Source organism: Schistocerca nitens, chromosome 1, assembly GCF_023898315.1.
Source record: "Schistocerca nitens isolate TAMUIC-IGC-003100 chromosome 1, iqSchNite1.1, whole genome shotgun sequence".
Taxonomy (NCBI): domain Eukaryota; kingdom Metazoa; phylum Arthropoda; class Insecta; order Orthoptera; family Acrididae; genus Schistocerca; species Schistocerca nitens.
This window is the reverse complement of record NC_064614.1, coordinates 1,297,192,646-1,297,204,759: the sequence shown is the minus strand read 5'-3', so window position 1 is coordinate 1,297,204,759 and position 12,114 is coordinate 1,297,192,646. Positions and strand designations below refer to the sequence as shown.

The following is a 12,114-nucleotide window of genomic DNA, read 5'->3' as shown; positions in this document are numbered from 1 at the left end:
TGGAACTGTCGACATGTTCTCGTTTCCTAAGGCGGGTAAAAACGGCTGCTGCAAACCAGAAGATTCACACGCATTCGCATGCGCGTTCTTGACGATTTTGTGTCTATGCTCCGTCCCAGTGGCTGAAGAGGTCTATCAGCTTTCGACACGCTTCTCATTGTCCGCCAGGCTCTTCACAAGGTGACCTTACCTTTCTTAGGCGAGGTGAGGGTATCCCCCCACCTACCTCTGCGTGGTTCCAGAATGCCTGTATTTCGAGCGCTCGCTGCATGGGATCCGGCTCTCGCCACGCCATGGGCCTCGCGCTGTGGGTCGGCGAAGTTGCCCCCAGCGGAGGTATAACGACACTATTCATGTAACATAATGTAGCCTGTTGCATATGATGACCGTGTAGCACAATACCGATCGTACATAATGAAATTTTAAAAATAAATTTTATGCAGCAGATTGTCACTTTCAGTTTTCAGAACTGAAGTCCCAGTTTTTTGTACGAGTTGCAAACCGCTGCGTGTGTTAGACATTTTAATAGCTGAATCTTGATTAGTTTCGCATGCAAATATATTCAATTTGTGTTTATTTTTACGATAGAACACACAGATTTATTTTCTCGGCTGACATTTTTGGAGCATTTCCTTACCCAAATCGACACGAGGCATTTATGGATGCTCCTATCGACATTCTATCGGCATGAGCCTGCTTTTAAGCTTTGATCAAATTCTGTGGAATTCACAGGGAAGCGTTTTCTGGTAAACTGCAAAACTGAGTACTTCACTGTCTCCAGTACACGCAATTGCTGTGCATGGCATCAATGTGTATGAGAGAAACGGGCGATTCGCGAAACTAATTGCTGACAAAGGCATGTCTGCGACAAAATTCTGTAAACCAATAGCCAAAAGTCTTGTCTGAAGTTGACTGATATCGGTAGTTGAACGAACCTATTCGAGACATTGTTATGCTGTTGAAATTTCGAGAAAATTGTAAAAAGTCATGCAACGAAAACTTTCCATTTTTTCTCATCAACTTTTCTTAAACTCTCACAGTCAACAAATCTGAGCTATCTTCTGAGCTGCCATTGTTCTAATAATAACAAATGTCAAACAATTAGAATATCACATCTCTTAGTGGTGCAATCAGGTGGTTATTTGTAAACATTTACAAGCCATTGCTCCCACAACACTAAGTTGTTCTATAAAACTGAAGTCCACTCCTTGCATTGAATTGTTTGCCATTAATGTTCTTAGTCTCGAGAAATGGCCTTCATCGACATGGTTGGATAAAAGGTGAAATCATAGCCCATTTAAGTGGCTTTTGGATGTATACAACCATTAAAGATGTCACCTGCAATGTCCTACAAAGGAATATATGCATGTCTAGGCCTATCAAAACGTGTATCAACAGGCATTCAGATACCAGTACTGCCTAGTTCCAACACATCCCTATCATGATCACTTGATGGACAATAACGTGTTCTGGCAGTATCAACAGATTAGGACACACCTACTGTCGTCTTGAAAGCTAAATGAAGACTTGTCCCTGAAGATCTACAGGGCATTTGGTGTGCCCACAAAAGGCCCCATTCTGCGATGAGTGCTGATCGGCTTACAAAAAAGGGAATGAAGATTAGAGTTTAACATCCCATCAGTGTTGAGGTCATCAGAGACTTAACACAACCTTTGGCTGAGGAAATATGGGGAAAGAAACCGACTGTTTTCTTTTTTAAAGTAACCACCAAGGCATTTCGACCTAAATCGAATGGTCAGATAGCAATCTGAACTGCCGTCTTCCTGAATACGAGTTCAGCATTTTACTTCTGTGTGTGTTTAGAGATCATGTCACACATACACGATACCAGTGGAGTCTTCTGTGTACTACAGTCGATTGTATCACTCTCGATACATATGGCAACGATAGACCATTGTTCCAATGAAGTCACGGTTAGGGATGTTCCACTAGAAGTAAATACAAGTAAATATTCGATACTTTTATTTCGACAACAAGTGCTTTTAGAATAGACTAGTTCTTTTGATACTTGCTCAGTATCAAAAGAGAGGTACTTGTACCGAATTGCTGTTATGCACATAATCGAGTAGGGAGTGAGTGTTTGCTTGTGTCTATGGTACTGTCTTCCATTCCTCATGGCCTTCATTCACTTGCCCTGCTCATCCATTCATCAGCCATTTTTTTTTTGTGGTTTGTCAGAAGATTGTTAGCTTTTATTGTGTCATTGCACCACCAAAATCTAAAATATGGACATATTTTAATAAAATGTACGACACCATAACACAGTGCAGACAACATTTTACAGCTCTAAAGTAGCAGTACGTCCAATTTATTTAAATATGCCACTACTCACTTAACTATTGTAGAAAGAAATTTACAGAAAGTCAGCAGTGACTCTGAGCCTGATGAAACAATCACAGGGTATGTATGAACCCATAATAATTCTCTCAACTCGATTTCTACACTGAAGGAAACACTTCACGGCTTTCGCTTCAGAACTGCCACAAATTCGTTCTAACTGTCAGCACAACTGGCGCTGCTAAGAGTATCCTACGACTTCCATATCGTTGGAAGTCGTAGGGGCTATACACAATGCTGGTGACTGCTTTGAAGGTCAGTAAAACTTTGAAACATGTATCTATTTTGTACAAGCTGTAAATATACAGTTGCCACTATTAAAGTTCCAACCCTTGTACGAAGATGAGGTGTGGCAAGATTGTTAAACAGTCCTATCACAGGTATAGCTTTGAACACTGCTGTAGTTTCTGAGTCCGGAGAACACTGCCTGACTAAACTAGTGGCAGTCTGGCTTTGCTGACAATGATCGCATCTACACTGATCAGACAGAACACCATTATCGCCAACCTATTGTAGAGGATAATGGAATGTAGTCGAATTAAGTCGGGTGATGCTGAGGGAATTAGATTAGGAAATGAGACACTTAAAGTAGTAAAGGAGTCTTGCTATTTGGGGAGCAAAATAACTGATGATGTTCGAAGTAGAGAGGATATAAAATGTAGACTGGCAATGGCACGGAAAGCATTTCTGAAGAAGAGAAATTTGATAACATCGAGTCTAGATTTAAGTGTCAGGAAGTCGTTTCTGAAAGTATTTGTATGGAGCGTAGCCATGTATGGAAGTGAAACATGGACGATAAATAGTTTGGACAACAAGAGAATAGAAGCTTTCGATATGTGGTGCTACAGAAGAATGTTGAAGATTAGGTGGGTAGATCACGTAACTAAAGAGGAGGTATTGAATAGGATCGGGGAGAAGAGAAGTTTGTGGCAGAAGGGATCGGTTGCTAGGACATGTCCTGAGGCATCAAGGGATCACCAATTTGGTACTGGAGGGCAGCGTGAAGGGTAAAAATCGTAGAGGGAGACCAAGAGATGAATACACTAAGCAGATTCAGAAGGATGTAGGTTGCAGTAAGTACTGGGAGATGAAGAAGCTTGCACAGGATAGAGTAGCATGGAGAGCTGCATCAAACCAGTCTCAGGACTGAAGACCACCACAACAACAACAACAACAACAACAACTGTAGATATAAACCCATCTATGTGAGAGCAGCATCATGTGGCGAGGAATGACTGCTAGGCAGACACACACACGGTGCATGTAGTATCAGCAAGTGTGCTGTCCAAGTGTGTGTAGAATGGGGAAGGCGTGCACTCTGAGTTTGACTGAGGGCAGATTGTGATGGTCCTGAGGTTTGGTACGAGCATATCACAAACTGCACTACTTGTCAGGTGTTCGAGCAGTGCTGTTGTGAGTGTTTCAACACATGGAGAATCCAAGGTGAAACAACGTCTAGATTTCATGGGGTTGGACAGTCGCCCCTCATTACAGATGTCGTAAGTTGTAGGCCAGGCGGACCGATAAAACGAGACAGGCAGCTAACTATGACAGAATTAACATCAGACTTTAATGCTGGGCAGAGTACAAGTGTGTCTGAACACACAGTGCACTGAACATTCCTTGTGGTGAGCTTCCACAGCTGACGACATCTGCAAAGGGCACATGACCATTGGCAGTCGACGCTAGTGAAGTGGCAGAGCATTGCATGATCTGATGAATCCCAATACCTTCTTCATCATGGTTATGAGAGGCCACGAATCCATTAAAGTTTACCAGTAACCGCTGCACTCACTCCTGTTGTAGTAGCGACACTTGTACTTTTGTGTCTTCCTAGCCTTTATTTTGTTATTCGTGACACATTGCAAATGTTTTATGACCACTATGATATTTTTTACGTTTAGTGTTCTTGCACTAGAGAGACCAAATATTTGGCAGCGAAAATGATTTTGTTTTTACAATAATTGAAAATGACTGCACATTTACACTCTGAAACCAAATTCCCTTTAAGGACTTTGAGGACTTGAGGTGGGGACCAAGAAAGTTCAGTTTAGTGCAGCTACTTATGCTTTGGAACATACCATTTTTCTGTTACACCCAAAATACCACAAAAGACGTTGCTCTCTGGCTGCTGCTGCTTGTCGCATGGGTCCACTTACACGTACGGCTCAATGTGACCGAAGCAGTACCTCTGTACCATGTTCTGTTACGCTGAGTCATCAATCCCTGGTCCTGCAACATCCACCGCAACTGCAAGACGCGGGAGTAGATCTTCCTTGAGTGCCACAGCGGACCTCCTAAATCAAGGATTTCACATGACACCACAGGCAGCAGTCTAGAGGATTTAAGTTGGGAAACATGCAGGATAAGCAATTGGATCAGTACAACCTATCCAATGTTGCCCAAATCGTTGGTCCAGATGATCTCAGACAGTAGGTGAAAAATGAGGTTGTGCTCGATCGTGCTGCAACCAAATGTGTTGACGCACATGGAGCGTCACATCTTCTAAGTTGTTGTCAAGGAATCGCAGGTCCACAGCACCCAGGAGGTGTTGTGGACGAAGGTATGACCCAGTCTCATGTCCATCCAGGAACCCTACCCTAATGTGCAGACCATGTTGGTCGTAAAATTCATAGGGGCTGTAAAGCATATGGGGGGGGGGGGGGCGTCAGTGCAGACAAGACTGTTGTAGGAATTTAGGACATCTTCCCCACTGAACTTGGCTTCATCCGTGAAATGGGTCGACCATGGGAAGTTGGGATCGTTCGCACAACGCTGCAAGAACCACATGCAGAAGTGAGTTGCGACGCAAAATCCTGTAGCTGCATTGCCTGTACTTTCTAGGGACAGTACGTGAGTAGCTGCTGCTCATGCAGGACATGCTAGACAGTTTGGTGATCTACATTCAGTCTACCTGCTACCTTGCTGGTACTCATCGTTGTGCCCTCTTCCACTGCATAGAGTACAGCCTCTTCAAACTGCATTGTGTGACACCACTGTGGAGCGCCACTGGTGGTGAATGTACCCATCTCTGAGGTCCAGTGGTACCCCATAACAAAGAGTTAGTGCAAGTGTGTCTGGCGGTGTGGAAAATGCCTCACATATAACTGCACCAAGCAGCTGAACAATAACATCATGTCTGCGTATTTTGCAAACATGTAGTTCACTGTGGTCAATAGCAACACACTAAAAATGAGATGTACATACAGCTTGCATTGTGTGCTGTAGTGAATAATGACTTCTGTACAATAGTACAGTATGAACAATGACCACAAGCACAACAACAGGTACAAACCTCTCTGGACAGCTCAGAAGCTTATCAGAATTGCTTGTAAACAAACCTGTAGTGGGCATGGAACATCAGGTGATGGGTAAAAGATGTACATAGTACTGTGATCAGTGCCGCCGAAAACGTGGGAGATTTGAATGTGTTTTGTGATATTTTGCTTGTAGCAGGAGAATGGTACATTTCCTGATGTGAGTTTCTATGCTAAGCTAAACCATATTAGTCCCTGTTACAAGTACTCAAATCTGTAAGACAAATAGATGTCAATGTTTAAAAACAATGTTTGTTGTGAAGTTTTGCTTTGGCCATTAATAAACTTTATTATTACTACTTCCTTAATTCTGATAGTATATTCGTACTCTTTGTAACATGGGTGGTATCTTATAACCCCACTTTCACCCCTTGGTACTGAGCTAAGCAAATTGACGAAGTTTATGTTCAATCCAGTGCGAAAAACCCACATTTGAGGCCAGGTCCACACACAGCAGACAACATTGCCACCAACAGCGTTGGTCCAATGTGTGGATCGATGAAATATCTTTGGAACCAACATTGACCCCAATGTTGGTACTGCTCCACTGCTTGTCGATATTTCGACCAAACTGCAAAAGGGCGTTGGTGTCAATACCGATATGTCAAACGACTAATGGCGCCAATGCTGTTTGTCTTGGTTTTCGTTTGGAAATCCAAGTTGTTGATTTTACTTCCAGGTCAGATAGTTGAAAACACAGAGTCTCAGGAACAGTGGAGTAACAGGTAAGTCGTTTAGTTTTTGGGACTTTACCAGTGATAAATGCATTTGTGGAATATTGCAATGAGGAATCACAAAAATCGCAGTGTCAATATAGATGCCACACAATGGCTGAATCTATTTTTGCAACTGTACTTGCTTAGAATATAAGTAGATACATACATATCATAAAAGATAGATTACCAGTATTGGTACATATTCATACATGTTCTGTAACAGTTCTGTGTTTTGCTTACATTGACGTACAGTATTTGTTTACTTGTGCAATAAAGCCTACCTTATCCAGTTTCTTCCCATACGTTAAGCCATACTGTATTCCAAGAATTTTGTGATGGTGGTGATGGATTTATGCTTCAACGTTTTCGAAATGTCTGGAGCATAAGGTTGTTAGTTTTTGTTTTGATTGAAAACTTAGTTGCTGGATGGGAAGCATTGTGAATAACTATTTTTGTATGAGTATTATAAAATAAGTGATCCTGTTTTTGAAAAGTTGCTAGAGGCATCACTCTTCTAAATATTTTTTTTGGTTTGTGGAAATTTGAACGAAGAATGTTTACACATTAGAAAATATGGGTTACAAACAGAAAGACCTGTAGTTCCTATGATGAGGGCGATGATGAAGTCCCATACTCCATAACAGAGCATACGGGATGATGAAGGAGACCCACACCGCCGTACTAGGCCAGGTCCTAGTGGAGGTGGGTTGTCATTGCCGTAATAGGGATGAATGACGTTGATGATGAAGACGACGCAACAATACCCAGTCATCTCGAGGCAGGTAAAAATCCCTGACCCCGCCGTGAATCGAACCCGAGACCCAGTGCTTGGGAAGCGAGAACGCTACCGGGAGGCCACGAGCTGCAGACAATTCCTGTGAGCATGCAGTTACTTGTTTTAAGTTATAATTTCAAATTGTAATAAGACCCCTTTGTATGCAAAGGAAAAAGTACAAATTACTCTATGAAACACAACTCGGCATTCTTTTGTACATGAGTAGTCAGTTTGGAAAGTTTGAGTCGGAATAATGAGTGTATGGTAAACTAATTCAGGAGAAAGCTAAGTAATGTCTGCAGTATTAATTTCAGAAACTTACGATGACCTAACATCTAAGTTGTAAATTGGTCTAACTGTGCTGTGTTAGGTCGTAATGTATCTGATCTGTGAGTAAGAGTTTCTGTATTTGATTTATATAAAACATAGATTATTCCAAATTCAAATTTCACCATATGATACAGATATTTATATAAACTTTTTTAGAAAGTTTTTCTTATGATTCTCTTTTTTGGAGCGGTGGGTTACATGTATTTCCAACTGATTTTTGAATTTTCCGCATTGAATGTATGTCATGTATAGTAAACGTTGTATAAAACCACACAAAGGCCGATCCTAAACTGAATTTTTCAGACGATGTCTTCCTGTTCTGAATGTCAAGTAACAGATCGTCTGAGAGGGGAGTATTTTTTTGTATGTGTTACAGTCATTACCCAACATCTTCTTTTACGTGTTTTCTTTTTTTCTTTTACAGTGAAAAAATATAGTTATGCACTTTCAAAACCACAAATGCATCAGCCGTCAGACATGATTACGTTGGGTCAATACAAATTCAACTGAATATCCGCTGCAATATGTGGGAGTTGTCCTCTAACTATTCGCCAATGATGACACCAACATTGGCACCAATGTATGAACAAAAGATGACGGTAAGTCGCCTGAAGCTACGTACCGTTCCGTTGACGTTGATTGTGAATCAGCCTTTATTTTCTTAAATTCTTAGATAACGTAAAAATATTGGGTCACCATGTGTTTCTTCATAATATCTGTTATCTTAACTACTTGGACTAAATTAACATCTGTCTAACTTTTAAAAATAAAAAGTAATGTTCAGATTAGGCAACCTTCGTATTCTCTTTCAGGCAAAGATAATCCACACTATTCGATGACGCTAAGTGCCGTGATATTAGTTGAATATCTTTAGAAGGATGCAAGAAAATTCCTTGCTTTCCGGCTCCTGATAGAGGAAGCGTTGGTTTGTGTGGTGTGTTGGAAATAAATGTTTAAGCGTTGTAGTAGTTTCAGAAGCTTACACACTATACGTTTGTTGATTTCTTTACCAAGTATTTGAAGTCTGGAAGAGATCAGTTAATGTAAGTAAGGTCGCTTGTAGAGTATTATTTCAATTTGTATGTGCAAGTGTTATCTCTGAGTAGAACTCTCATGGCTCCTGGTGGCCATTACACTGACCAATTTGTAAAAATAATGTTTTACCTGTTACGTACCTTCCTTACGCTGTACCTAGTTAATTCATGTAGTTTCTTACCTCTGACCATCAGTTATATTCAATATAATAGCAAAAGATTTTATCATAAACTGTTAGCATTAGTAAACACCGGGCTTGCGTGGTGGGTTGTGCGTAAATACCCTACGTGATGCAAAATTTTCACCGGGATGTCCCGTTGTTTATGATGTGGTTCGGAAATTAAAAACGGAAGTAGTTTTCATTTTCTGAGATACTTTTCGGAATTGTTTGCACATGTTTAGCTTTTAGTATAACTTAGGTAACTAAACTTGATGCCTATTTTTTACAAGCTGTGTATGGAATTACAAGCAGTCAGTAATGGAAATCATAAATTTCGATATTCGGTATTTATGTGATCATCATTAATTACATTCGCGGGTTTTTTGAGCGACGTATTTTATTTATTGTTTCCCCACTTCCTATCGTTCCTGCCACCTTGTAGCAGTTTTAAATAAGATTGTAATCAAATTAAGTGGCTGATGTAGGGATGATTTGAGGCTTATGATGTAATTGACTGCTTTTATTTCCTTTAAGAATGGGCACCAGAGTTTTCATTGGTGGCCTAACTTACCGGGTTCGAGAACGCGACCTTGAGAAGTTCTTCAGGAAATATGGTAGAATCAAGGAAGTCGCTATGAAGAATGGATTTGCCTTTGTCGTAAGTATAATTTGAATATGACTTCCTCTTGTCTATTGCAGCATGGTAGGCACAAGGGTGTATGTGGGATGCCTGCCGCATGGCGTAAGAGAGAGAGACCTTGAGCGCTTTTTCAGAGGTTATGGTCGAATACGTGATATACTTCTCAAGAATGGGTATGGCTTTTGTGTAAGTATTGTTTCCCATTTTACATTATTAATTTCGAGTGCATTAAAGTTGTTTTCGTGGGTACTGACTGAATATTGTCAACATCCAGTATCCTGCCATAAGCTGCTTGTATGTTGCTGTGAAAATTTACTAGTTATCTGGAGACTTTTTAAAATTATCACACTAACACTGATAGGATTGATGCCTATGTTTTTACAAATCCTTTGCACCAAGGCAAAACTAAAGAGAAACATTGTGATTAAAAATTTCTGCAATGTTATTCCTTGTTGTGATCAAAACTGTGTATTATTCAGTAGTTGAAACATTTACCTCAGTTGTTCAGCAGCCTTGGAAACATTAAATCATGCTGTGTTTATATTTTCCATTTTTTAAATAGATTCCAGTTGTATCACATGCAAGAGTTTTCTTTTCATTTGAAGTTCAAGCAAATATTTCGTATAGAAGAAGAGTGATTCTATTGAAAATGTTCATATATAATTGCATCACATAGCTTAGTAGCAAGTATTCAGAATTCTGTGGAACAATGTAGTTGCATACATGGACTAAGTAGAAAAGGAAATCATTGCAGTGTAACATATCTTTAAAGAATATAAACTAGTACTGCACTCACAAATCATGACTGTGCAGTGTCAAGTTTGTGAAATATTCTAACAATATTATGGCAAGGAAATTTTCTACTCACCTTATAGTGGAGATGTGATGCAGATAGGCACAACAAAGAGACTGTTAAGAATAAAGCTTTCGGCCAGTAAGGCCTTTGTCAAAACACACACACACACACACACACACACACACACACACCTGCGCACGCACTGTGACAGTCTTTTAGTTGTGCCTGTCTGTGACTCAGCATCTCCACTATATGGTGAGTAGCAACTTTCCTTTTCTTAATATTGTTTCATTCCATCGTGGATTTTCCATTATGTGAAAGAATTTTATGTATAAATATGCATAGATTTTTATGGTTTAATACAGACATTACAAATTAATCATTTCATGGAAGGTGTAGAGATGTGCACTCGGTGAGTAGTTGATACACTGAGTTGTGAAAAGGTGTAAAAGCACAATCAAAATCTGTGTAATCTTACGGATAGTGTATTGGCTCAGATATTTTAGTGCGTGTTTGGCCTGATGCTGTAATGTAACTAGAGTTCTAGCTTTGGAAGGAATGTCAGTAATCCCATTTAAAATTATCCTTCCTGTTACATGCATGTTTTGAGGGTATGAAGCATGATGGAAATGCAAATTGGTCCCAATAGATGTTTTAAAATACCAGGATTCTCAATATAGTGGAATTTACTGGAAGTCTTATGGGATTATGAACCTCTCTGGGGAGGGGGCCTGAGTTAGTGTTCGTTATGGTGTTGCATAGGGAAAGGGAAGTAAGTTAATTGATGTGCTGTGTTTGTTACTCAATAAATGTATGTCCATTCACTGCCTCTCTCCATGTGCACAATCACAGATGCGCAGGATTAAAAGCTTATACACAAAAATTATTGGAAACAATGAATGTATGCGTGTGCTTTCTCATTTCCACACGTTGTCTCATTGTGCAAGCAGTCCGCTGTGTACCCACCCCTTGGGAGATCATGATGGAAAGGTGACAAAAAAGAAAGCAACAAGGTGACTCGATAAAGTATGTAAATAACTGGTATATGAGCAATATGTAGTGATAGACAATTTGTTTGCAGGTTTAAGGTGACAGATTTTGGAATTTCAGCTTGGGGAAACAGCGGTGGTAAGGTTGGCAGTAACATTTTCTTAGCTGGTAACTGGCGACTTATATGCCAGTTTGAACTATTTATTTCACATTTCAGTAACTGTTCTCAAAACAGAAATATTTTACACAGATACTTACTCTATGTGCAAATTAATCGGCTTCCAATACATCATGTGTATTTTATGCTTTGTGCAACTTCAGTCGTAGATTATATGCAGATTAGTATCCTTGAACTTGACAAATTTCAGAATGTTATGGACTCCAGATTCCACTGGAATGAAGGTTGCATTTTCCAATTTTGTATTTGTTGCAGCAGCAATGTTGATTTCAGTTTGTAGTAGTTAGTTGAGGAGATATTGATGCCATGCCTTTCCTTTTTAAAGTGTCAGGCTCCTCAGTTATCTTGCTCTGAAAGTGAATAGTGTGCATGTTTGTCCATGGGTTTCACATACACTTTTCATAAACTTGTTGGTGCATTATTCTGTTTCCCTGCTTCGACTTACTCTTCAAACGAACATGATCAGACACATCTTACTGCTCAGGGCACAAGCTCTCAAACTTTTTCTTGAAATAATCTTCAGGAGTTGCATCCCATACGACTTCTCATTGTCTGTAATCATCTATAAATTTCAACATGCTTTCCTTTACGTCAAGACATTCTTGCACATAATTATCTTCAAGCATAAGTTTCACATACTACCAACAAAACGCATGTGGATGCCAGTTGCATGTCATTTGAACAATGTAAGACCTTGCCACTTACCACAGGAAGCAATGCACAGTTAACATGGCATACACTTTGGGAAAATTATGTTTGCACAAATGCACATTTGTAGTTGCACAGTCGGAAATGTTGTGTGTTTCCGCAGAGTTAAAT

At 40.0% G+C, this 12,114-nt stretch overlaps 1 protein-coding gene across 3 annotated transcripts in view; it reads left to right on the top strand.

Annotated features, from left to right (window-relative positions):
• Positions 1-8,384: 8,384 nt before the first annotated feature.
• The window catches only part of LOC126202150 (serine-arginine protein 55), a 46,046-nt gene continuing 42,316 nt past the window's right edge, over positions 8,385-12,114 (top strand). For 2 of the 3 annotated variants that reach the window (XM_049936842.1, XM_049936840.1), the window contains exons 1-2: positions 8,385-8,539; positions 9,391-9,517. In XM_049936842.1, the coding sequence (XP_049792799.1) occupies positions 9,392-9,517 (126 nt within the window). In that variant the 5' untranslated portion in view covers positions 8,385-8,539; position 9,391. Of the gene's footprint in view, positions 8,540-9,225; positions 9,350-9,390; positions 9,518-12,114 lie in introns of all 3 variants that reach the window. The other variant, XM_049936841.1, reaches the window with a different exon arrangement.